Here is a 27,320-nt window from a genome sequence, read left to right as displayed (position 1 = left end):
GCAATGCCAAGACAATTGACAAAGACGCAATACCAAGACTAATGGAAAAGACCCAAATACCAAGACTGATGAAAGAGATCCAAATATCAAGACAAATGAAAAAGATGCAATAGCAAGTTGAGAAAAGACACAATATCAAAAATAATGAAAAACACCCAAATGCCAAGACTAATGCAAAAGACCCATATACCAAGACTGTCTATAAGAGCGGGACGCAAAACATGGAAAGAATGTGAAACCATGACATTTTACAGGTAAATAACAAACTCACATGGAAATATACAATATACAAATAGGGTAAAAATAAACTCACATGGAAATAAACAATATACAAATAGGGTCAAAAGTCGGCTTCTTCTGTATGCAACGTCTTGTTATTTGAATGTCTGTATGTTTTGGGAAGCCGGCAGTGGTATATTGGTGTTATGTCTCCTTGTATTAGTTGAACTCTTGCTTTTCTATAGTGCTATCTCACTGAAGCATTAGACACACCAGGCTGGGTACTCCACCTGGTCACGTTATACTGACAACGGGAATACTAGTCATCTAACTTCCTATATGTTGAGATCTAAACAAGAACAGTGAATACCACTTTTATAGACACAAGAGTGAGCGATCAACTTCAGACCAAGGACCAAGAGTGAGGCGAGTGTTGACCAAAGGGAGAGGTTAGAAAGAAAGGTAATAATATTCCATGTTTAGTTGCCTTTTACAAAGTGCAATGGGGCATTAAGTATAACCTAAGAGCACCCTACTTTCAGGACAGTGATTTACCTCCCTCATTAGTTAGATGGAAACTTGCCACATGTAAATTTCTGTTTCCTTTTTTATTCTTCGGGTTGGAAAGCAAAGAACCTAGTAAATCCTTTTCTAGCCTAAGACCTAACGTTCTGCTGTTGGGTTGCCATCACATTTGGGTGTCGTGTCCAGATACTACCAGACATAATTGCACCTGGTGTAAATCTGTTTCTGAGGCTATTAAAGCACAATCAATATTTTTAGTTGGAGAAAATTCACACAAAAGTATACATGTGAATCATTTTACAGAGTTCGTCTGTATTTCCCGTGGTACTCGTTTGAGAGTCTGGTGAAGTCAGGGTGTAATTAGTTTTTGCGCGGTAAATGCATGCATTTCACGTCTTAAACACACGCCAGTAGCACTCGGCTTCCCGACACTCACTATTGAACGGCTGTAGAGTATCACGTATATTTTAGAAATATTGAAGTCAGCAACAAAATAAATTATGATGATCATATTCCTCAACGAAATATAATATGAAATAACGTAAAAGGCGCTACGATATGAAAGAACGTAATTGAATGTTTGTTTGTCAACAGATTATTGGGGTTTGTTACCCTTTGTTTTTGTTTTGTTTTGTTGTTGTTTTTAATATGTAATTTTGTTGTTGATTAAATGGCTTCTTTTGTGACCAGTTACGGAATTTGAAACACTATGGGTATACCTCGTTACTACACGTTTTGTAAACCTTAGTGCATTTTCTTTGGATGAGTATTGTTACTGATAGCTGTGGACGAACATCATTATGTTTTGTTTTAGCTTCATCTCGTTTTCGACATATGTTATTGGTTGATTTCGATTAAAGCCAAGTTTTTAATTGACAATTTTAGATTTGAAAAAAAAAATGACAGAAGACATTTGAGACCATCAATGTGAAAATATAGGCAGATAAAGGTAATCTCTCCCTGTCGGTTATCGGAGAGGCAATTTGATGGTTTTAGAACAAGACATGGAATTTTGTTTATCCTGCAATGATACAAACTTCACCACTTTGATCGTTTGTTGTATCCTGACATTAGTGCCAACACCACATAAAGAGATACAGTGATATATAGTCTCTCTGTGACCGAGCAATTCTGTAAAGTAACCGCGATAGACCATAGAGAGCCTACAATCTATGCTTCATGTGAACGGCTTTTTGTTTCGGATGACGTTAAATCTGTTTATCAGTATTAAAACCGTTATTATCGATCCACGCTTATAGTGCATCTTTACATATCTACCATCATCTTAATAGGACAAGTGTATTGAAACTTATCACATCAAAATAGTTCGAACATTGCGGTTGGGTTTTTTGAAATAACACTGCTCGACATTGCAGAAATTTTGTAAATAGGAATATTCAAAACGTAAGTATAAACAACTTCTATTGACTATGATATTCGGAATGGCCATTTTTGGAAATTCGGTCTTCCAGGGGAAACTTCGAGGGAAAAATAACGTTCGATTCTTCCCAGAATTCTCCACCTAAGACTCATTTGTATTGATAACGGTGAGGTTGATTAGTCTATTGTGGCCAATTTGTCCTCATTTTGATCCTCGCCATTCTGGTTAGAACTGACGAGTTTACGCTGGAGACAGATACAAAGAGATATTTCCTTGTAATAGTTCTGAGAGCATTGTCATCATGGGCATTAATTGATAATGTCCTCATTTCTGTGGGTTATAATCACTAATGGTGTTATATAACTATCAATCGTGATGATATTTGGTGCTCTGAACCGCAATTTAACGGGGTCTTCAAATAATGATTTTATATAAATATGAACATATATACTATAAACATACATATTCCGGCAGAATCATATCTTAACCCAGAACTGGTTTCGAATCGGTTAGTGGAATGATAAAATAGCGAAATATCTACCAATATAATATATTTACACTTGCTAGGCTTGGTCACTATACGTAAGTACTAGCCGATTTTGTTTACCATAACTGCATGGTAACATTGAACTTTGAACTTGCGTATGAAAATGTTCTGTGCAACGTAAAAGGACTACTTTTTTTAAAAAGAAACACATGGCTTTGTTTACATTTTGACGCAACATTACGTATATATTGTTGTTTTTTCATAGGATTTTGGAAGAATGTAAACAAAATAATACATGTTTTATATTTATATATGATTCAAACAATTTTTAAATTAACAATTTTATAAAGAAACGGAAAAATATCCCGACCGGGGCGACGTGCTTTCATTTTTGTTAAAAATGATGAGTGTCAAATGAAAACATTACCTCTGTGCCTATGTTCGTCCTACGATCGAGTCTTTGAGGTGGACGGGCGTGAGATCCTCTGATAGAGGTCAGTTATAAACATATCCTCTTGTCTTTGTTCTTTGAGAATTTAATCATGTGTATTATAAAACATGCACCGCTAATAATCCACGTGTTGACAGTTACGCGTCACCACAAATACATTGTATCCATCGAATACAAGTGAATTTGTCTATCGATGGGGATATGAGCGTAGATTATATAATCACATGGCTCCCAAGGATGTAATATCGTCAAGTCAGACGACATCTCAAACACATTGAGCTACTTGAAAATCGGTGTTTTGACAACTTGGGCAAACTAAAGAATGTAAGCGTGCGTCAGCTTCGCCTCGCTGCACAATAACGGTCACCGAGTTCACACATGTGTCCGTGTACAAATTCTTTATGTTATATATTCTATATATTAACTTTCAGCAAAATTGAATATATTAAAGTTCTGATCTGATTAAATAAAATTATCTCTGAAATTTACTTTGTTTGTCATGTTTATTTTACACTAAAATATTGAACTTTTTTGTCGTCGCGGATGAATAATTCTACCTTACGTGAAGCGTCATCATTCGCTGTTCAATTGAGTAAGCTCCTCCCACTTTTGACCGACTTTTATTGAATAATTACGTCACTTTCAAATGACGATTTTATTGCATAAAATATAAATAAAAAGTCGTGTGAGTGTAAATATAGGGATTGGATTTCGTTTTTATGTTAACCATGCTTGTATGGAGCAATTCCTCTAAGAATATATTCAATATGGGGCGCTAACGCGCCCCATAGAATATATTCTTAGAGGAATTGCTCCATACAAGCATGGTTAACATAAAAGCGCAATCCAATCCCTATATGAATTATAAAGGCACTAATACTTCTGTGTATACATGTAGCAAAAATATCCATGGTTACCCGATGGAACAGCAATAACGATAATATAAACATAATAATTTTTGTTTTATATATATTTGTGGTAGCATATCTACCATGATAACAACAAAATGTCTACATAATATTAAATTAATGTTTTATAGTTTGTACATTTGATACATTTGGTCGTTAGCAGCAGTGCCAAGTCTAGGACCTGATTGGTTGATTAGATTAACGTGTGTGAAGTACGTGTGTGTTTTGGGAGACTGCAGTATGCTCGTGTTGTGACTCTCTGTACCATGCTGCCAGAGACTATTTGCTCTTTTTACAATGCTATCTCACTAAAAGCCTCAGACACACACGACACATATATAGCACTATTCACACTGTGATGTTATTCTGACAACGGAAAAATAGTCACCCTACTCCCTATATGCTGAGCGCTAAGCACGAAAATCAGAAACTAACACTTTTATACACCAAGGTGTGTTTAAACTAGGAGCATATTCAAAGCCTTCATCACATGGGTGATCGCTCAACTAAAGGCCAAACGCGAGACAGTGTTAATATAAGGGAGACGATAGGAATGAACGTTAGTTAGAATAGAAACAATAATACCCCGAATTTAGTCGCCTTTAACGATTACACAACAGGGACAGTATGTACAATTATAACGCCACACCTGCAGGACATACCAATAAGTATACCAATACATATTTATTGAAATTTGAATCCATACCATCGACAAGGAAATCAGTTTTGTTAATGTATCCCATTATCTATAGAATTCTTAAAGGTTTCACGTCTCTATGAATTTTACCAGTTTAACTCTGACACCTTAAAAGCCCGAGAATGATCTCTGTAATGAGGATAGATCCAATATACGTAAACTGTAATTAATCCTTAGATCCCTGTGACTAGTACCAAAAATAATTCCCTTTTGTGGTTACCAACGGATAATCGATGTCAGTATAGACACCTTTCGGCTGCCAATGTTATGAATGTCAAGGACGCTACATCTGTTATATTGTGTGGGAGATCGCGTCCTACACCACAACACGGAAAGCAATTGTCTGGAGCACGAAACGACAGATTAGTTCTAAAACGAAATCCGTCAGCGTTCTTACAGTTTTTATAGTGCACAATAATGATAATCGAAAGTTTAATCAACTAAGAGGTGGGGTTGGAATTAAAATCTCGAATTATTTTAATTTAACTGACAACATTTATTTGAAATTGAGTGACAATTTCCAAGAGCTTATCTTCAGCGTTAACACTGTGCTCGACAGTTCGGCTGACATCGACTGCGTCATCGTGAACATCTCTGCGCCAGCTATTCTTGGAGAAGAATATTTCACACTCACACAAGTTTCTACATCTCCCACGGGAAAGGCGATATTTTACGTCCAGCAATTCCGATCGGGATATGTTTTGACGAGCCAATCTGCATGTAATTCCGCCCTTCCCATAGGAGTACGGCTCCTAACGTCATTTGCTTTAAGTGGCATTTGTTTTTAGATCTGTAGCTAGGCTAGAGAGGCCGGTCGCATAATTTGGAAACGAACACACATGTTACGGTGATATGTGTTCATTACTAGAACAGTTACACTGATTGTTTTGTAAATAATTAAATAAATTCCCAATATACGACACTTATATAAGCCAACGTGTGTACAGTAAGGGAAACAAGGGGATCAAATGCCATTAAACTGCAATGGCGACACATACATTGTATGTGTTGAAACAACCGGATTACATGATGGACGCACATCAATATAAACTTAGGTAATCTTGGGATAAAATTATCTAGAGTTCAGTTTCACAATCATTCGTTATATTAAACATTTCCCATAGAATTAGTATAGAGAGGCTAAGGGAAAATTCAAGTTAAGGATCTTTTCTTAACGTCTGTAATGCTTTCCTATGGGAATTTCAACTTGAGAAATGTTCGTGAAATTGGGGTCAGTTAATCCTTATCCTAAATAGTTTTTGCAATTCTGAAAAACTGATAAACAACTACAATTACATGTTTATAAACAATTCTCACAATATTGGACAACTTTGCATAGACAGTTACAACCGATATAAAATGACAGACGTCGATTAAAAAATTTCGACATTGCAGGGTTTTTTTCGAATCTCGAAACGAACACCTAGACATTAGCCAATGTTGATTGGAGATTTTTTTTATTTTGACAACAAATAATTATTGATAATGGTATGACGTTGAACTGATAAAAGAACAAAATACAAGCAGTGAGGTCAAAAACACGTATTTTGTGAGGAAAAAATATTCAGATGTCAAATTATAAATAATTGTGTTCCTTTAATTTTAATGTTATAGACATGTGGGTGAATAGAGGAAAGAATTAGATTACTAACTACAAGAGGACAAGTGTTATTGAACGCGCGAACTTTAATTGGGTGAAATTACTTGCCGTGGAATTGTCGTCTATTCTACATGCATTTACAAATGGAAAACAGTGTACCTAGATGTTAAACAATTCAACACTCTGACACTTTTACTAAGTAAAACACATCTGCTATTTAATTAGAAAGAAGGGTTCCAAATGCGTACTGGTTAACCGAAGTGCTGCGTTGTATTGTAACAGACTCGTAAATGGACTGGACGGCTCTCGAAGAAGTCCCCAACTACTAGTGACTATTGTTCATAAACTAGAGTTGCTTAATTTTCAAATTTTAGATTGTTTGTCATTTTTTCCTAAACGAGAGTTTAGATAAACTTACAAGTGACTATTGCTTATTAAACTTCATTAGTTTATTTCCAATTTTGTGATTGCTCGTTATTTTTTTGCTAATTTGAATTTCCAATTTTGTGATTGCTCGTTATTTTTTTGCTAATTTGAAACATAACTAACGAAGTTAAGATAATCTAACAAGTGACTATTGTGTATCAAACTCGATTAGTTAATTTTCAAATTTTGCGATTGTACTTTTTTTCTCCTAATTTTAAACATAACAAACGAGAGTTTAGATAAACGTTGGGAACTTGTTTATCCCATACCTTTAAATCTGTATGTATTTCGTGGCGATCACTATTTTTTTCGTTTACATTCGAGGAAACTAACAACCACATATTACATCGTAATATATTTTCGCCATAAATTGTAATGCCCAAATAAAACGGTATTCTGTTTTTTATACTTTGAATCAGCGACTACCTGTTATAAATACAATTAAACTCCGAAGGTGAAAGCTAATCGCAATCAAGAGGGGTTGGAAGCGAATAAATAGAGTTAGAACTATGGGATAAACAAATTCCACAACACGAGTTTTAGCTAAATTAGTTTGAGTTTGAGAACATTCAGTTGTTAAGGAACTTCTTTATATCAACATATGGTTTATTACGATGTTTCCACTTTTTGTTACTGAAATACAATCTATTGACTGCATTATGTTATTATCTCCTACGTATATGCACTGTGAGCAACAGCCTAGTAACACTAATAGTACATCATATTGTTTGACCAATGAGATCGTCATACACCAGGTGACCCAAAGAACTTATATGCGAATCACATCCTGAGCCAGACTGAATCTGAAGCCCTGAAGCCTGAAGCCCTTGTGATAATGTCAGGTTTTGAAGAGGACATGACAGCCCCTTCAATGTTCAACCCTCGATACGATCGTCCAGTTCGGTCTCGACCCTCGCAGAACTTTCCAGCCAGCGCTTATCCCCGACCAGCACGTCTCGTCTGATGACGTACAACTCGATCACTGTCGAAATGCTTTCCAATCAAACGATTAACATCGATACCACTTACATGTATATTTATATTTAGTGAAGCTATGACTCCAACAGCTTCATGGATAACAGCCGAAAAGTGGATTCAGAACTGTATACACCAGTGAACCAGAAGTACATAAAAACAATTCCGAATAAAATACCGTTGATCTGAAAGTAAATTAAGTAACGCCATAGAAACCAGCGTGACCAGGAAGTAGATTCTAAATATGTTAAGGTAACCAAGAAATGGATTATAAGCATACTTTATATCCTGAGACACTAAGTTAACCAGTGACAGAACCATTGACTGTCATTTAATCAGTCTTTCCCCACTTGGCAAAGCGCAGTGATGACAATGAGTTAAGAGAGGTGCGGCCAATCAGTCAAAAGCAGTGAGGTCAATAGGTTAAGATGAGTTAAGAGGAGTTAAGCCATGGAGTTAAAATCAGTGAGCTAAATGAGATAAGAACAACGAGGTTAAGTAGTTAAGAGCAGTGATGTCAATTTATTAAGTAAATTAAGAGCAGTATGGAAAATTTTATCCGTATTTCATTTCCTTTGCTTCTTTTCATAAGGCATTAAATTACAATAAATCTTAAATAGAAGTAAACATCATGCTTTAAAGCATATTGTGTATGGATGACTCAACAGCAACGTGGTTGTATGAGATGTAATACATGGAGGTTATGTAACTTGATCCGTCGTGTTGTTTCATCCCTAGTGTCAATCTACAGGTCTAGTACAATCATATAACACGGCGATATCTCAGTGTCCCTTTCATATTATATTATTTCAACCACAAACATGTTTACACAGCAATGTATTTCTATTTCAACAAATAATTTCTAAGATTTTTAAAAATTCTATCTGAATAGTGTTTAAGAAATACGTGAATACGCCCAAATCTTGAGTAATATTTTGTTTGATGTGATACACTTGTCCTTTAACAAATAGGTATGATATGAGACTACGCCTCTACGTTAAACTTAATGGTGGTGTAAAGCTAGCTAAATCCTATAAAACACTATAAACTCACTATTACAACTCTGTATTTCCTGGCTAGATTGTGCTACGTGCAGCAAACTAATTTAACGACACCAACATTTCAACATTGACCCTTAATACAACGGTATTACGTGCTGCTGGCGCGGATTACATTGGATACAATCTTACAATCACAGTTTTTTTTATTCCAGAAATGTGCTGACGATGGCTGATAGGGACGGAGTCAGGGAATAGTTTCAGGCAGTGATGTTATCCAGTCGTTAAATCGCATTAATAAGGCATCCCGATCACACAGGAATACATACATTATACAACGGTCCACGGTTTATCGATATTCTGCAGGGATCTCTTGATCATGAGTTTTAATTCTTTGGTTTTTTTAATTGCTTTACACATACTTGAAAGTTCTAGATATCAGTGATTCTATGCCCTGCCTTTCCAATACAGAGCAAAGGAAACGGGCATGGAATCTGTTGGTTTGAAGTTTCCTATTCAACAACACATTTCTATAGTTGTTGGTGATTTTCGAGAAATAAAACTTAACTCACATAATTACCTACATTGTACGTTTATATATGAACGACAAACGAAGAAGAAGAGGAAGAAGAAGAAGAAAAAGAAAACAACAATCAATGCAAATATAACTACTCCACACTTCCTTTATATTACCACATGTAAACGCTTATACTCTCTTTAATGTTCTGTATCTCTATGCAACACCACTAAATTACAATGTATGTATCCATATCTACTTGTGTCAATATACACCTGATAAGGCTAAGACATACATACACTTTGCGTCACATGAAAAGGTCAAACATGTACCAGGATACGTAAATTACCAGAAAAAGCAATTTGATTGTTCCCAGAGGTAAACTAGACGATAGCAACACTTTTACTACCTATGTTGTGTATTTGTATAAGTACTTTGTACTGTGGTGTAAATTACATAGCGCTGTACAATAGACGCCATGGACCATGGCAGTTGTAAATAGAAATCCATGGTTGACTGATTCAATAACAAAACAACAATGTTAAAATTCCTTCGATGGAGATGTGCAGTGGTGACAGAAGTATTGAAATTCAGAGCACTCATCTTACCGCGTAATGTTATACTTATCACATTCATTTAAAATCAATACAGGGAATTATAAACTCTTTATGACGTTAATTTGGCGATATATGACGCAATTGCTTTATTACAAACACACAGTCTGGTACTCATCGTCAGAGACCCACGTTTGCTTAGCTATTCGCTGTCTACTTATGATAACTGTAAATTGTTGATATCTTTATTATCATTCTTTCATACTTTAAGGATAGGGGTTCAGTAGTAGTATCCATCGTTAGTATTGTTATAGATAATGATAGTGCTTTCGGTACAGAAACAAATATATAAATCCACACAGATCACACGTATTGTGACAGTCCATATGGTAATAAATGGTAAAATTTATGAACAGTGTAACAAAAAGGAAATGATTAAAATTTATTTATGGTAATTATTTTGGCAAGGTAAACTAATTATTGAAGCAGTTACCAAATTACTCAAGTCATAATGATAGAATATTAAACTACAAAACCTAAAACCTGTTCCTCGTAATTCACAACCAGCTTTCATCACAGGTAGGCGAAGGTTAATACTAGCACGAGCAAACCAAGTCCATATTTAACATTGAACAAAACGTGACCTGCCCATGGATTGTGGTACAGTTAATGCCAGGCTTACAAACACACCTCGTACATCTCAGGCAGGAGAACCTGTAGTTTACATACGCTTAATATTACACTGTATCTATAATCAATCCACGCCAACACTGTATAATTTACATGTCGGAAGGCAATAGATACCTTTAATGTACCACACTGGGAGATACCTATCTGTGTGAATGTGTTTGACACCGTATACGGCAGTTTGTTTGGTGGGACAGGTTTAAAAGATAAAGTATATTTACAGGTTTTGTTGAAGACATAAAGTTACTTTCCCTTCTTCACACTTAAGTGAGACTTTCGGATGTTCTGGCTAGTGACATGTCTTCAGAGTAAAAGGAAGGCGCAATTAAAATAGGTCTGTGTTGCAGTTTTATCCGTAAACGCAGCATTCGGAAAGTTTATTTTTGACAGAAAGTCCCAATTGGTGGTTAATTCACTGAATAATATTTTAAAGAGAAAATCAACAACTCAACGCTTACATCACAACACAGAAAACGAAAAATCCACAAAATCCCATCGAGGTAACGTAAAAATTCCACTACGACGAGAATTGCTTTACAACTACTAACTCAGACTATTACCGAAGAAATAACATTACAAAATACTTAAATCGTGGCAGGGAGGAATTGATCATGTCTACAGTATAAACTACCCGTATATATGGTTTCCAGCCTATCGTCTCTGTAACTTCGTCTTGGTTGAGTGGTTGTGTGACGGAACCATCTCGACCGGTGGTAAGTTTAAATAGATAAATGTTCCCATTGTGTTTGGGACAGAAGCCGGGTATATAAAATCTCGACTAAAGCCCGGGTATAATCTCCAGGGTTATAATTTGAATGGTGAAACAGCTGTGTGACCCTCTCAATACACTGACAATTGATTTGTAAAGTAAAACCCTGGGGCGCCGCTACCATCGGTTAGTCCACTGCTTACTATAGCAGGTTTATAAATATACCTGTGTGTATTGAAAGATTGAATAATACATGTACGTGGACATCCAGCTTGACATACATGTACTTATCAATATAAACCTAATGTTCGTTTTTCAGGTTCATTTCCAACAGATAAAAAATAAACAAAGACCTAATGACCACTAACTGTTTATTCAGGAGAAACAGAATTTAGCAGATGGCTGGAGATAAACTTTGATCAAAACAGCCTTTCACATTTAAACTTCGTATATATGATCACGATGCTTATATCTATACATGTTGTACTTGTGGACCAAAGTTTTGCTTAATTAAATTTAGAAGTGGTACTTCAATGTGATGTGCTTCTCACTTGTAACAAAAATGTCACCAAAATATTCCTAAATATCATTCCTAAATATACTAGTAACGACAGAATCGCACACGCTTTAATTTGCTATCATGTCACAAAATACGAAATTCGAATCGATGCTGTTCTAAATGTTTCTCTTCTTGAACTAAGACGAGTTTCGTCCCAAATAACATACAAAACTACTATTGGCCATAAAGATTAAAGGATTAATCTATATTTGGACATACTAATTAAACATTTACTTATATTTAGAACAATAACAATGCAATCGTGCTAAGTCATCCAAATTATGTAGTATATGATGTCATGAATGCTACTTTTATGAACTAAGACGAGTCTTTCCCTAAAATAACATAACCGCTGCAATATGAAAAACACCTAAGTCAAAGGTAAAAAGCCATTAACATTTTATGTGTGTGAATTTTGAAACCATGACTAGGAGAACCTAGATACATAAACAAACACCTCATAATGTTATTTTGTTACATTTCAGATATTAAAGTGCAGTACTTTAAATAACACACATTCCCTTGTGATATATGATAGACCATACTTTCAAGTAAAATAAGAAAACGAGAAGACTATGTGAATACTCTACCGGGTAGCTGAACCTTGAAAAGTGTCGGCGGTCCAGATATGATATTTTTGGCGATTGGTCAACAAAAACAATATTTTAATGTAAGTCCTATGGTAACCTTAAGTGGAGACGGATCAAATACATAATTTCATAACCGACATAATATGTTTGGTCGATTTTAGAATGTCTTTGCAACGAAAACCTCAAGGTAAAGGCCAAAGCAAAGAAGGCAAAATCATGAGCGGGCGTATAACACCGATAAATATACCAGCTTAGACTGCAAATGTCACTGGGCATGCAGACTTCACAATCGTGACGATGAACATTGCCGGAAACCCACGAGACCGCTTCATCGTTTGTGTTCAAAGTCTCGTCGGTTACCGGTAATGGGTGATGGATAACAAACTTACCCTGTTTAGTCTTTGAGTATCGATCACAAGTCTCGAAGGTGAGGTCCTGGTCTAGCTGCCGCCTTCTCTCCCTTTCTTCCTCCTCCGCCAAACGTCGCTGTAGGTCCTCGTCACTCTGATAAAGAGGATTCTGTTTATACATGTTGAACCCCTTACTGAACATATTAATGTTATCATTAAACTGATCCAATCCCTGGTCCATTGTGTTTTTGATAAGAATATTCCCACGAACGACCATCATGTCCTTCTCCGCTGATGAAGCTTGGAACCTAGGTGGTGATGGGGCCCGAACAGGGAATACTGGTTCCGACTGAACCTTTTGTGTTGTGTAAGTTCTATTGGATTCAGAATACTCGCACACGTCCCGTTCTGGGTAATCCATACGAGGGACGGGTGGCGAGGAAACGTCTATCCGAGTTCGGTGGATCTTTGGTTCCACAACAGGACCGCCGTTCATATGAATCATTTGTTCACTCTTGTACATGTTCTGCCTCTCGTTCACGGCTGCCCTGTTCATGGCGCCGCTTATCTGATGAAACATCGATGTCGACGAGTTCTGAAACGATACCTCCCTCTGTTGAGTTTCGTTAGATGCATGGGATTTGACAAGTTTATAACGCTTGGAATCCTCAACATCTTCATTTACTTTCTCAGTCTTAGTTTTTGCCACTTGCCATTTTGGAGTTTCATAAGGCCCCTTCACAAGAGCTACCGATTTGTATACAGGCCTTCCGTGTTCTGACAGTTTCATTTTAGCGTCGTCATTTTCGGTACTTGTTACAATTCTGTCAGTCGAACTTTCTGTAACTTTTGTTGTCGTCACTGGGACTGTTGTCATCAATGGCATTTCCGGTTTCGGAAGTACCGGCGTCATGTCTAACTGAACCAACTTTGGTTGTACCGGAGGTAGAATCATCGGAGGAGGAGGCATTGCTTGGACTTCCTGTGGCTGCTGTGGTAAAAGACTAGCATCAGTTTGGTACCGGAAGCTAGAAGACATAGTTTTACATCCAGAAGCATCCATATTTTTTATTGTTGACGTTTCTTCAGTCTCCATTTTAATGTCCTCTTCACTAGGTTGTCCATCTTTGCAGTTTCTGCCATCTGATGTCATCTCATAACTTTGTTTGATAGTTTTGACTTTAGAGGTAGACCGAGGTCCCCATGGAGCTGGACCCTGTGGAGCTCCATTACACATGTCGTATTCATATTTTGAACTTTGCTTGTTGAATGAGCTATCAGTGGAATATTGGTTTTGTAAATTCGCTGCTGCATTGCCTTTGTGAAGGACCAATTGCTTTTCATTCTCATCAATCTCTTCTATTTTGACTGTACTCCGTCCCTGGTTATATAAACCTAAAAGCACTTCCTCAGCTGTTGAGTGGTCGATATTAGTTTGACCAATTGATCGGAGATTGTGAATTCTGTTATAATCGTTCTCCTGGCTGACATTAGAGGAACTATAATAAGCACTTTCCTGGGAGTCCTCTGTCAAATCTTCCACCATGTAAACATTTCCCTTGTGATCCCTTACGTAAAACACGTCATTATAATCCGGGAGAGGGGTTCCGCGTCCAGACTCCTCCTCCTCCTCAATTATCTTTCGGGTCAAGGTCGTTATAACCAAGTTACCACCGTCAAGCTTAGCAACCGATTGTTTGATCTCGGGTAGGATGTCGTCATTGTTATCTCCGTTAAGTTTGGACATAGCCTCCGCCAATATATTTAATGTTTGTCTCGCCTCCTCAGATGTTTCATTCATGTTGACGTCTGTCGTTGATGTTTTCGTCGTCACTTTTTTCCCTCCTTTATATTCTGAAATTTCAGAAAAGTTGTTATTTGGACCTGCCGATCTTTCAGGCATATTGTCTATTCCTTGCGAAAAGTCACCGTAACAATCCGAACGCTGTGGTGATGAAAACGCACCAGGTACGACGCCTGCCGGAGTACTACACTGTTTTGATACTACCTGTGGCGATGTATTAGTCGTTAAGGTCACATGATCGTCTTCAAGTTTATACCTTTCGCCTAAAGTCGGACACGCTTCGATGACTTTATCGTCTGCTCGCGGTTTATCAAAGGTGACATGGGACCTTGTTGGCGTGTTATTAATGGGCGAATCTACATCAGTGCATCTATTTCCAATGGCCACAGGTGAAACGTTGATTCTGAAGCAGTTTATCCCACCTTTCTGTTGTATTTGTTCATTTTTCTTGTCAGTCTTCAAACGACTTTCACCTTTACTTACTGGCTCACCTGTACTAGCTTCAGGTTTGGTATGTAAATCGGCCGTTTTGTCCGTAAGTAGTACATTCCTGTCGTCACATTGTACATCCACGCCCCTTGTTTGTGTATTGCTGATGTTATCATCACCATGTGAGCCCTCGTGTGTGTGTAAATTGATGCACGTGCAGAGATTTGATTGACGTTTCTGTGTGTCAGTTTCCTTATATTCGTTAATCACGGAATACATGTTTACTTTCCGATGACGTATAACGCCCGACTTATTTTCTGACGTAACAAAATCGTCTGAAATATCGCTATCGTCTACTGCTTTCATTTCTACACTATTAAATGCCCTGTCATGTTCTATGTCCATCGAATCGTAGTTTTTGTTGTCTGAACTTTTTTCTGTTTTGATTTCCTTCAGTTCCGTGTCGATATTTAAATCCGTTCTGCTGAGTCTTAATATATTATCAACGTACGACGGGGTATTAACTGTAGAGGGTGGATCGTCCGGTCGTCTGGTGCCGAACATTACATCATCCTTACTCGCACAAACATCATATTCATCGCACGTAACATCAGAATCGTCAGAATATTCCTCAAGTACATCTGAAATACCATCATTACTAGTATCGTCACTATCATCGTCTTTATCGTTTTCAATACTATCATTCTGAACAAAGACATTCATCACTGATGTTTGTAATTGCGGAACATTTTCCTCAGTTGAATTGCTATTGTTGTCATCGTCATCGTTTTTGTCCATTACACTGCCATTTTGAACACAAACTGTCACCTCTGATAACTTTATTTTATCCTTTGTTTCACAATCATTAGTTTTTAATTTTCCTTTTTCACATTTTTCTTTAAGACTAGAATCAACACCAAAATAACGTTCGGTAGTTTCCGTTTCACCTCCGTCTATTTCCGGAGAATTCCCTGCCAAAGTCATTTCTAATGTAGTGGTCACTTTTTCTGTTGACGCCGACGGAATAACAAATTCTCGTAAAGAACTTTTGTACTTTTGAATGTCCGATAAAACAGGCATGGTTTGTCGCCGTTTGATTGGCACGGAGAACATCTGCCTCATGTCCGCTACCATCCCCGGCGGAATGCGCTTTCTCACCGTTTTTGCAGTGTCCTCAAATTTTGAGATGGAGAACGGAAGCTTTGTATGGTACTCCGGTGGGTTTGCAATACTCAAATGTCTAGTTCCAACAAGCCTCGAGCCATTACCCGTGATTCTTTCGGATTTTGAACACGTGTGTCCAGCATCGTGTGCCGTAGATTCAATGACAGCTCGGTTTGTGTGGCTAGAAGGTTCTGAAGATCCATGCGGATTATGTTGTTCAGGGGCACCGACTTTCACAGTGTCAATGTCTGAATAATTGCCGTGATTTAAATCAACCGCATTCTTGGCAATAAGTTGTGCGGTCATAGTATCTCGGTTACAAGTCTGAGAACTTTCTGATGTGTCATGACCATTGGAGGCGAAAGGTTTCTGAACTTCCACGGGGAATTTAAGTGAACGAGTCACTCGAGGTACTCGCGGGGACGATGTTTTCAGAGGGTATTCTGAATTACATGAACCAGGCTCGCCGCCCGTACCCGTCATATCATCAGTAGAACTCTCTTTTTGTGCGATACTTGCCGTACATATCACTTCCCGTTCTTTTTCAATATGTCTAGAACCAGATTCGGTTGAACAACTCAATGTGACAGTTTTGTATTCATTATTATCATTAATAGTATGAGACATGCCAAGATGACTGTCAATGTCCTGTGGATGCAGTTCAAATTTTGGTGGTGCCAAGTTCGACATAGAAAGTGATTTTGACATTTGACACTTTGATTTGGGATGGTAACCGTCTGAACTTTCTGAACCAAACTTTGAAGTGAAGACGGATATATAACGTGTCGGTGATGGAATACTTTTGAATGACGTCACACGTTTTATGGGTGTCGGTGACGTCACTGTATTGGAGGGTCGTCGAGATTTACGGTCAATGTCGTCAAAACAAGAGACATCAGTAGAAGGCGATGGGGAACCACACGACATCGGGAATCCCGAATCTGTTGACAGCGATGACAAGGACGACGATCTGAGAGATATTTGTCGACCAAATGTAGAGGGTGGTAGATCTGCGTTAGAGTTGACGAGAGACAATTTGCCGCCATAATGCTTATGGAGAGAAAATCTGGAGACGAAGTTGCTATGGACTTGTGAATGGACGTCAGCTAGTTCGTCAAATTCGTCTGTGTCCATAATGAGCTTAGGATATCACGGAACTGGAGAGGAGCTGGTCTGGAATCAGAAATAAAGGTTCTGATAAAATACTGAAATACGATTTGATAAGTATTTCAAAACTAATGTGTTTCAGGTTTTTTTTATGTGAATTCGAGACTACTTTTCATCTTCTTTTTATTCGTAATAAGGAAACAACATATCAAATTTGCTTTCTTTAGCAGACAAAATGAAATACTTACACAGAAAATTGTTCATTTCATATCAAATTAATGAAAATTATAAAAAAAAATGAAATTGAAAATTTATAAGATTTGCTTACAGAAAAAAAAGTTGCGACGAGATTAGGCCTAATAAACTTAATAAGTCATCAGTAAAAATGAGTGCATGCGAGTCTTCTGATTATGATTTTATTTACAGTGGCCATTGTGCAAGTGCCATTGAAAGCTTAAATACACCAAATGTCGCTTTGTTGCGTGAAGTGCAAAACATTAAGTAGAAATGTTTACGTTAAGTCTGTAAGATGATAGTGTCCTACTGAAGTTAACAAAATATCAATAACATGTCTTCGGTTAAATGCTGAAGCTATAAAATATTACGAAGGATGGGCATTTTATCGCCAGTAAATACCTTAGCAGGTAGGTAATAATAAGGCCCGGGCGTTGGCACCTGATGTACAGGTAAGTATTGCACAGGTGAGATGTGCGGAGGCGAAACATACCGACTGTATACACCTCGTATCACCTGGTTACACAGGTAAAACTTAATTAATGCTGATGATATGACAGATTGGACATGTAAAAATGCACAAATATCATGCTCTTACTCTCTCGAGGTAAAGCTTCGAGCGTCTCAATGTCAACAGAATCTTACATTCATACTCCATTACGCCTTTCTACTTTGTTATAAATCACTTATAAAAGTTCAATGCAAAACTTGTTATGATTGAATGATCATTGAATGCCAGTGGAGAACTAGAGGGGCAGATGGGAGGTGTATTTATTTTATCTGCGATTAACTTTCATTAAATAATATATACATGTTCAGCGATAGGGTTGTATTCATTGATTTTTGAAATATTTCTGGACATGAGATATTCTGAAATATTCATTAAAGAATGATAGAAAACGCCCACGAACATTTTATGTTATAAAGTAACTATAGAAAGTCATTTACAGGTGTATTGATGTAATTCCAATTCTTTAAAAAATAACATTGCATTGCCCCACTTACAAATTGTAACAATAGCAAGCTAATCCCAATCTCCGATACTCCATGATTATACTAACATTGTTGAGTAACCCCTGCACCTTTGGATGGCTACTCCTTTCCGTAATACTAACACGAAATGCGATTCTTATTCTTTTAATAATCATATTTTTTGCCCATGAGACGACAATAATCCTCCATCCTCGATGTATCAAGAATGCCTATCCTTCTTCACAACACAAACACGAACTACAATTCCTATTCTTTTAAGAATCATATTATTTCGCCCACCAGACATAACAGTATCAAGCTGTCCCCCACCCTCGATACTCTGGTTCAGAATATCAAGGATGTCTATCACCCTTCATAACACTAACAAAGTATAGATGCTCTACAATCCTGTACCATTTGTATAGATGCCATTTTATACTCTGCACCGCGTCATACAATTTGAGTTCTCGTCCTCTACTCTCAATCTATCATCAGCGTACTTTAGTGTTCTGTTAACCAAGTCATCTAAAGTCCCTATCAATATTTAATTATCTGTGATATTCTGTTGTGCATTCTCAATTAACTGAGGAGCAAGTTTAATTAATCTACCTTTGTTTTTTTCTCTCAAACTTCACATTTAATTGGTTTGAAACAGGATCATCAATAACTCTCAGGTTTAAAATGCAGTTGCTATATGATGTAATTAAAGATGGAACGACAGCAATTTACATACTGTAGAGTAATTCGTCAACACTGCAGCGCTATGGTTTAACTTGCATCGTATCTCTAAGTAAAGGCCTACACTCACAGTGACATCATCCGCCTTACCATCCGGCATTACAAATGTTCCTGAGAAAGGACACTCGATTGATTTCAAAATGATCATCACTTATATGTTTAATGGAGTTCTGTCACATTTCGATAAGATATGCTTCAAAAAATGTTACTTTTTTCAAATGAATATCTAATCTAATTATGACTATATACAATTATGGCCCTCTGTAGAGAGGTCTCCCTGGAAATAGTTATTTTCTGGAGAACGGAACAATTCTGATGAAATATCAAACTTATCTTATATCCCGTTATCACGTTTAATGCAATCGGAACATTCTAAATGAAAGTGGGGTATAATGTTTGTTTTGTTTTTTGTTTTTTTGTAGATTGTTACCAATACACATTTTCCCCTTATTAGTATAAAAAACCATGACATTGTAGCAAAGTGATTTTGATGGTTATTATATCAATATAGTTTTAATTCCTATCCTTCTTTTGCATCTTACCTCTAAACTGTTCTATATCACCAACTATTGTGACAATACTAAAAATAGTATATGTTGCACAGTTTCTGACATATTTACTATTGTTTTATAACACGTTATTTTGTTATTGCAAAAGGCTCTCCTCATATTATAAGTAAACAGTTTACCAATATTGTGGTTATGACAAACATTATGTAGACAAAAGAAAAGTAGGCACATAAACTATGAGAAGTTATTGCTTTATGATATATGGAAAGACTAATTAACGCTCCTTCGGAATCCGATGCTAATCGAAGATTTTTACGTAACATACCTTCAGTTTCTCGGATATCACTATAATACATATTTCCAACGTTACATTAGCATTATTTATATAAATAGTCCCAAATTGTGAATTAGTTCATAATCAATATGTATATACTAGTGTAAACAATTTAAGGCACGACGGATTACACGTGTCCTTCATAACTGGTATAACTGAACGACAATGATCAAAACCAAAGTCAAGCTTTTCATTAGATGATGAACTCGTATATTTTGATAACTCATAGTTTTGCCTGGGTTGTGTCGGCTTTAAACTATCATGAAGGTTCTTTGTCGTTTTACTTTTGTTAAAAATGACTTTTTGCTTGTCAGTTATTATTTGGGTGCTGCAATAAATATAAATATAGCAAAACGAAAAAGGAAGTAAGTGTGGCGTTGTAGGCTAAACGAGTAATGCCGGAATTCCCACGCACCACCAATGATAATCTTATCAAATTTGAGGTCAATTAAAATCGACTTGAGTTGAAATTGAAATATCTGAGCGATAAGTGTTTAAACAACTGATGTTTCCGGTAATGGTTTTACTGACAAATTTAATCAACTCGGCAGGCTTTTACGTTAGCTCCGCGCCAACTGTAGATCGTGCGATGGGGTCGTATCGAGTTCTGTTATAGAAAGCATCGCTTACAATTTAATTTTTATTGTGTAGTTATGTTTTGTTTATCTAATTTACTCCCAAACGCCAGGTCATAAAGTTCCTGTTGCAATAAACCAGTATTTCCATGACATTGTCTGTGAACATGTGTTCGTCTTTCGTTACTGTAGGATGGTATCGGTCCCATCACAATTGTTAGTGTTATATAGTAGAGGTTCACGTGCCGTAAATATAATGTCGTGGTTATTATTTATTACCAAATATGTTCATTACTGCTATCAAACTCCCAGTGGATAGATTTGGATAACGTGTGGAAACCACCGCAGTTAAATCATCAAATAACGATACATTGTAGGTTCTGGTGAATTGTTTCGACAAATCATATCGTTTTCGGGATGTTTCATATCACGTGACTTTTACGTCACGCACTTTAGCCTACGTGTTACAGCGTTTGATCATTCCGAGTGGAAATTCACATCCTCTTTAGTGTTTCCTTAACACAGTACACCTGTCATTTGGTTTAAAACCTGCTGCTTGAACCAAAACACAATATAGGCATTAGGTTGTGAATTTCTACGAAGGCTGTTGTAAAAGTGTTCAATAAACACCATTCCTTCAAAAAGTCAGCTTGTGAGAGAGACAGGATCACGAAAGGCAATGAATAAAATATAAATTACTTACCATTACATCTTAGTTTAATTCCAAACGGGCCGTGTGGTCGTCTGGACAAACATCAATTTGACCGAGATACTGATATGTCTATTCACTATGTCCAAAAAGATCTGAAAGCATAAAAAATCACACTTTTGTTAAAGTATCATACAGCATGAGACACCGAGACACTAATTATTCGTTGGAGCTTACATCGTATATCCCTGATTAATTCGCCTACCAGTTTATAAATACAATCTACCTGGAGTTAATTAGACACTGGCATTTAAAATGCGTTAAATTTGAATTGTAAAATTGTGATCTGTCATTCCTTAATGCGATGGACGAGATTTACGAGGAATGTTCGCCTGTCTGATCACGTGACGTTTGCATATGTTTGTTTCTATGATACGAGTACGTTAAGCAGCATACAACTACCAACAATATGAATGTTTGTTTAGTGTAAAATGTGTACTATGCATTCGTAACCAATTCATCATTCCTCTGATCATCACACGTTCAATTTAAATTTTGAAAACTGGTGCCCAATGAAACTTACTAGAGTATCTATGTACAATATGTATGTGTGTGTGATGTGATAAAACTATCTAAGGATTAATTCATACAATGGTACATACATGTATGAAAGTGTGATCAATTTCAAAACCCGTAAACGAGTCGTGAATTCTGATAGTGTGTTTAGTATCATGGTTTCTTTTCAAATATAGATGCACATAAAGAAGTCACGAAGTGCGATGAACGAGTATGGATGATAAATACTGAATTGTGATACACGTGTTCTAGTGATTAATTCTGATACACGTGTTGGAGTGATGAATTCTGATACAAGTGTATAAGTAATAAATTCTGTGATGGACATGCTCGAGTAAATGAAATCTGAAACACATGTAAGAGTTATGAATTATGATACAAGTGCTCGAGTGATGAATTTTGATACATGTGTACAAGTAATGAATTCTGATACTCGTGTACGAGTAATGAATTTTGATACACGTGCACGAGTAATGAATTTTGATACTCGTGTACAAGTAATGAATTCTGATACTCGTGTACGAGTAATGAATTTTGATACACGTGCACGATAATGAATTTTGATACTCGTGTACAAGTAACGAATTTTGATACTCGTGTACAAGTAATGAATTATGATACTCGTGTACGAGTAATGAATTTTGATACTCGTGTACAAGTAATGAATTTTGATACTCGTGTACAAGTAATGAATTCTGATACTCGTGTACGAGTAATGAATTTTGATACATGTGCACGCGTATGATGGATTCTGATACATGTGCACGAGTGATGAATCATGATACAAGTGTACAAGTAATAAATAGTGTTACACGTGCACGAGTAATGGATTCTAATACACATTCTGATAAACTTGTTCTGATAGTTAAATATGTTACAATATTACAAGTGATAAGGTCTGATGCAAATATTTTACTTATGAATTCACACGTTTTAAGCCCGTATAGATAAAGTATCACAGAGTGCAATATCGCCCACATTTCGCATTCAAACAAAATTAAAACTAAATGATACTTATGCTAATTAATTACTCAAAATTACATCATGTTGTCTTTAAAAACATATTCATTCTCAGGTGATGACATTCCATTCTTATTGACTTTACCTTGGTGAATAAATATATAATGTTAATGATATCGCTTGAAGACAAGAATGCCGAATTACGATTTCACGTTTAACATCACACACAATTGACAATAACCTGAAGGACTCCAGAAGTACACTTAATGCACAAGTAATAATTCTACAGATGAGGTCACCTGTTCAACGTTCATGTGATTAAAGTTTTGATGGGAAAAAATCACTCTTATCAGTCTCCGATGAATCTGAGCGCAGTTTCACAAATATTTTTTTTACTAAAGAACATTCCTTAATAACTTCAAATTCTCCATATAAAATCATTGTAAGTTTTTTTACCCTAGATAGCTTCCTTAACTTATGTAATGGTTTTCTGTGATGGCTTGATGACTTTTAAGTTACGGAATTCCCTTATGTTAAGGAACGTCCATGAAGCAGCTGGGTGTTAATGATAAAATTACCGTATATGAGTATTTCATTGAGGTGACCTTTGGATGAGTAGGTGGTATAACGTGGATAGAAAGCCATTATATTACATGTAAATTAATTATCATTCACATCATACCATCCACAGACCACAGTTGTGTAAAATCCTAGAGCGTGTCAGAAAACTCATTAACATTGAAACATATCACCCAGTCTCTCAACATTATTGAGGTGTGCCGTAGAAGATTCTGAATTCTTTACAAATAAGTATTACTAAGCAGTGGTACGATATTGCTATGTATCTGTATCGAAACCGCTGTCATATTTAACTACAAACATGACAGCTTACCTGACGAACAACTTTACTTATTCATATATTCAAGATGTGTTGGCCGTAAGTGTATAGTGTAAACAGGTTTTACAAAATGTAAATTAAATATAAAACCCGATCAAGTTATGCAACATTGATTACTCTATACAGTTCACGAATACACCTTGTGTAACCAGTACTGTGGCGTAGTACATTCAAATTTGCTTTTTGCAGCGTCACTTTGCTCTCAGCGACAACGTTATTTTAAACTACAAAATGTTGAAAAGAAGGGAAAAGACTTTATCCTGGTTCAAAAAGACTTGCTGAATACTATTTCAATAAGGTTAATATCTTACTTATTATCAGATTTATAAGGTTAGTCTCAAGGCTTATTAAGAGTTCAATATTGTTAATGTCAAGACTTTTTACCAGTTCACTATAGTAAATGACTAGGCTTATAACCATTTCAATATGGTTAATGTCTGACTCATAATCAATTTATTATGGTTAATGGGTATACTTATTATCAGTTTAATATGGTAAATGTCTAGGCTTATTACCAGTTTAATATGGTAAATGCCTGACTAATTAATAGTTCAATATGGTAAATGTCTAGACTTATTACCAGTTCCATATGCCCTACAAAGACTTTTTCTCAGTCCCTTTAGAGGACTTAATAGTCGCCTCAACTTGTTGTTCGAAATCACACTTTAAGGCAAAAATCAGTCACGTAAAAGTTCATGGTTTGGTATTAACAAACTGTATCTTATTTCCTTTTAGGACAAATTTAGTACGATCCCGTTGTCTACAACTTTTACTTTTATTCAGAAAGATATTTTGTAAATGTGCTAATAACTACACTGCCAGTAACTTAATATCAGTCGTAACATCCCAGTACATATTACATTTTCTCTGGGAATTACCTTTATACAGACATTCACAACATCATCTGTTCAAGTGGCTCCGACAACTCGCCTTTTATTACTGTTTCCATGCCGACAGTTGCAATAATACATCGGGTTTTAATTCCCCAGTTTGCTATCCCATGATTCCATCTGCACGTGTTTATGTTCTAACGTTATGTGATTCTGTAGAATTTCCTAATTAGACTAGAGTTCCTCAGTGGGGAATGGAACTCGACAACTAACTTAGTCTCCTGTCAACCTTGAAACTTGCTATAGTTCCCATGACAACCATCGTTAGTGATACAGCCTTGAACAGCCAAATAACACAATAAGACCGGCAGGTTTGTACAGGAGGTATGATGATTTGGACTAATTCAATTCATAAATCGGATTCCTAACCATATCTTTTAGGTGTGTTTGTTTGTTTGTTTGATTAATTAACGTCCTATTAACAGCTATGGTCATGTAAGGACGGCCTCCCATGTATGCGGTGTGTTGCGTGTATGTTGTGCGAAGTGCATGTTTTGGGAGACTGCGGTATATTCATGTTGTGTCTTCTTGTATAGTGGAACTGTTGCCCTTTTTATAGTGCTATATCACTGAAGCATGCCGCCGAAGACACCAAGCAACACACCCCACCCGGTCACATTATACTGACAACGGGCGAACCAGTCGTCCCACTCCCTGTTTGCTGAGCGCTAAGCAGGAGCAGAAACTACCACTTTTATAGACTTTGGTGTGTCTCGGCCAGGGGACAGAACCCAAAGCCTTCCTCACAGGGGCGAACACTCAACTCAAGGCCAAAAGTGAGGCGGTGCCAAGGGAGGCATTAGGAAAGATTAAAGTCAGTTAGGAAGAAGAGAAAAGATAGGTTCCTAAATTTAGTCGCCTTTTACGATCATGCAATAGGGGCAGCAGGTACAATTCTTACGCCCTACCTGCAGGGAAATCTTTTAGGTAAAAAACAATTTCGATGACAGAGTTTACAAGCATGACATATAATGACGTCAGTGTTTGGGATCATGCTTGACTAAATCTACGGGCAAGCAACAGTAAAAGTCATTCACCACCCCGTAGCAATTTAGAAGCATCATAAAATGGAAGCAGTTTGATAACATTTTAAAAAACAATTTATTTGTTTTAAAGCCTCGTGGAAAATCGATAATTTACTTAGTAGCAGTGCATTGCTATACAAATATAGTAACCTCTCATCAGAAGACGTGACAATGATGTCTTAAGCCAAATAAAACACTACTTAAACCTTTGTTCATAGGTGTAATAATCTCTTGTTTTGGTGAACTTTATTCGTGTTGTGTCTTCTTGAATAGTGGAATTATTGCCCGTTTTATAGTGCTGAAGCATGTCGCCGAAGACACCAAGCGACACAATCCATCCGGTCATATTTTAATGACAGCGGGCGAACTAGTGGTCCCACTCCGTACTAAGCAGAAGCAAAAACAATCACTTTTATAGAGTGGTGTATCTCGGTCAGAGAACAGAAGACAGAGCCTACCTTGTAAAAGCGAACGATTAACCGAAGGCTAAAAGTGAGGTGGTATCAAGGGGGACCTTAGGAAGAAGAAAGCTAGTTAGGAAGATGAGAAAAGATATCCTTTTACGATACAATATCAGATGGTACAATTCTAACGCTCATCTGCAAGGCTAAAATTGAACCACTTGAATTGACCCACAAATGATCAAACAATGGTAATAAATAGCCTGTGTTGTAAGATTGCCAGTTCTGGAACCCCTATCGTAACACTGCAAAATTATTCTTTTATTTAAAACTTTGGTATTATCCCATTTTATATATAATGACGGCAACGAACATCTGTCAACGTATTAATGATTCGCAAATACGTGTGATCAAGTTCTTCAGATGGCTAGAAAAAAATATAGGTATGTTATATGGCATATCGAACACCCTGCTTTCACAATAATTGTTTTATTGAAATCACTTTAGTTTAATTTTAGGTAAATGTTTTCTTCGTGAAAGGCGAACCAATAATCCAACAATATTTTTTTGGTTCTTATCTTGAAGATCCATTCATATTCGCATCCTAAACCTTATAACTCATTTTGGTAGCTTGCTGTCTTCGTGTTCCGTAAGGTCAATGAGTACTGCAGGGTATGTGGTATTCTAGCATGCGTTTCTATACGAATACCTCAATGAACCTTACCGTGTACAATAAATTAACGTACAGTAAAATATCTAATATGTAGTGAGTGTGTAAAAAGTATCCTCGTTTCGTACACTTACGACCTATTTCATATAAATGGCGTATAGAATTCGAAACAGGGGTTCATATTGCACCTCTTAATCAGAGCATTTTATGACAAAACACCATCTCATTGAAATGCAACCCACGGAGATATACGGTGCGTGGTATCATGTTAAAATATACAGCATCGGACATATCAGACCAGAGATAGGATCATTACACCTAATAGGTCCACTCCGATAACTCTTGTCTGTAGACTCGAATTTAGATAGCGAATTTCGTCACGTAATAATACATATACCACAGTATATGGCGTTATTATGAAAAAAATCTTCCAACTTAATATACAGGCAGAAATACTATCTTAAAGATGAACATTTTTCTTAAAACTTCTGACCTGAAATTGACCAGAAACGAACAAAAAAGTCAATCATATGTTAAAACTCCAACAGTCAAAAAACAATTACATAAAATTCGGGTCAATATATGCTAGAGCCTCGACTTCAGAATGACTTCAAGTTTGATTCTTGTTAATAGATGCTAGAGCCTCGACTTTAGAATGTCTTCAAGATTAATTCTTGTCAATAGATGCTAACGCCTCGACTTCAGAATGACTTCAAGATTAGATTAATTCTCGTCAATAGATGCTAGAGCCT

The 27,320-nt window shown here is 36.6% G+C and overlaps 1 protein-coding gene across 2 annotated transcripts in view; it reads right to left on the bottom strand.

Moving 5' to 3' along the window:
- LOC138327883 (uncharacterized) overlaps window positions 1–27,320 on the bottom strand; it is a 39,332-nt gene that overhangs the window by 6,402 nt on the left and 5,610 nt on the right. Inside the window, exons 2-3 of one of the 2 annotated variants that reach the window (XM_069274328.1) lie at window positions 21,203–21,303; window positions 12,673–17,203 (exon numbers count right to left, since the gene is read on the bottom strand). In XM_069274328.1, coding sequence (XP_069130429.1) covers window positions 12,673–17,164 — 4,492 coding nt within the window. In that variant the 5' untranslated portion in view covers window positions 17,165–17,203; window positions 21,203–21,303. The remainder of the gene's footprint in view (window positions 1–12,672; window positions 17,204–21,202; window positions 21,304–27,320) is intronic. The other variant, XM_069274327.1, reaches the window with a different exon arrangement.

The sequence above is a fragment of the Argopecten irradians genome, chromosome 7 (genome assembly GCF_041381155.1).
Source record: "Argopecten irradians isolate NY chromosome 7, Ai_NY, whole genome shotgun sequence".
In the NCBI taxonomy this organism is placed as follows: domain Eukaryota; kingdom Metazoa; phylum Mollusca; class Bivalvia; order Pectinida; family Pectinidae; genus Argopecten; species Argopecten irradians.
This window is presented reverse-complemented; position numbering and strand designations above follow the sequence as displayed.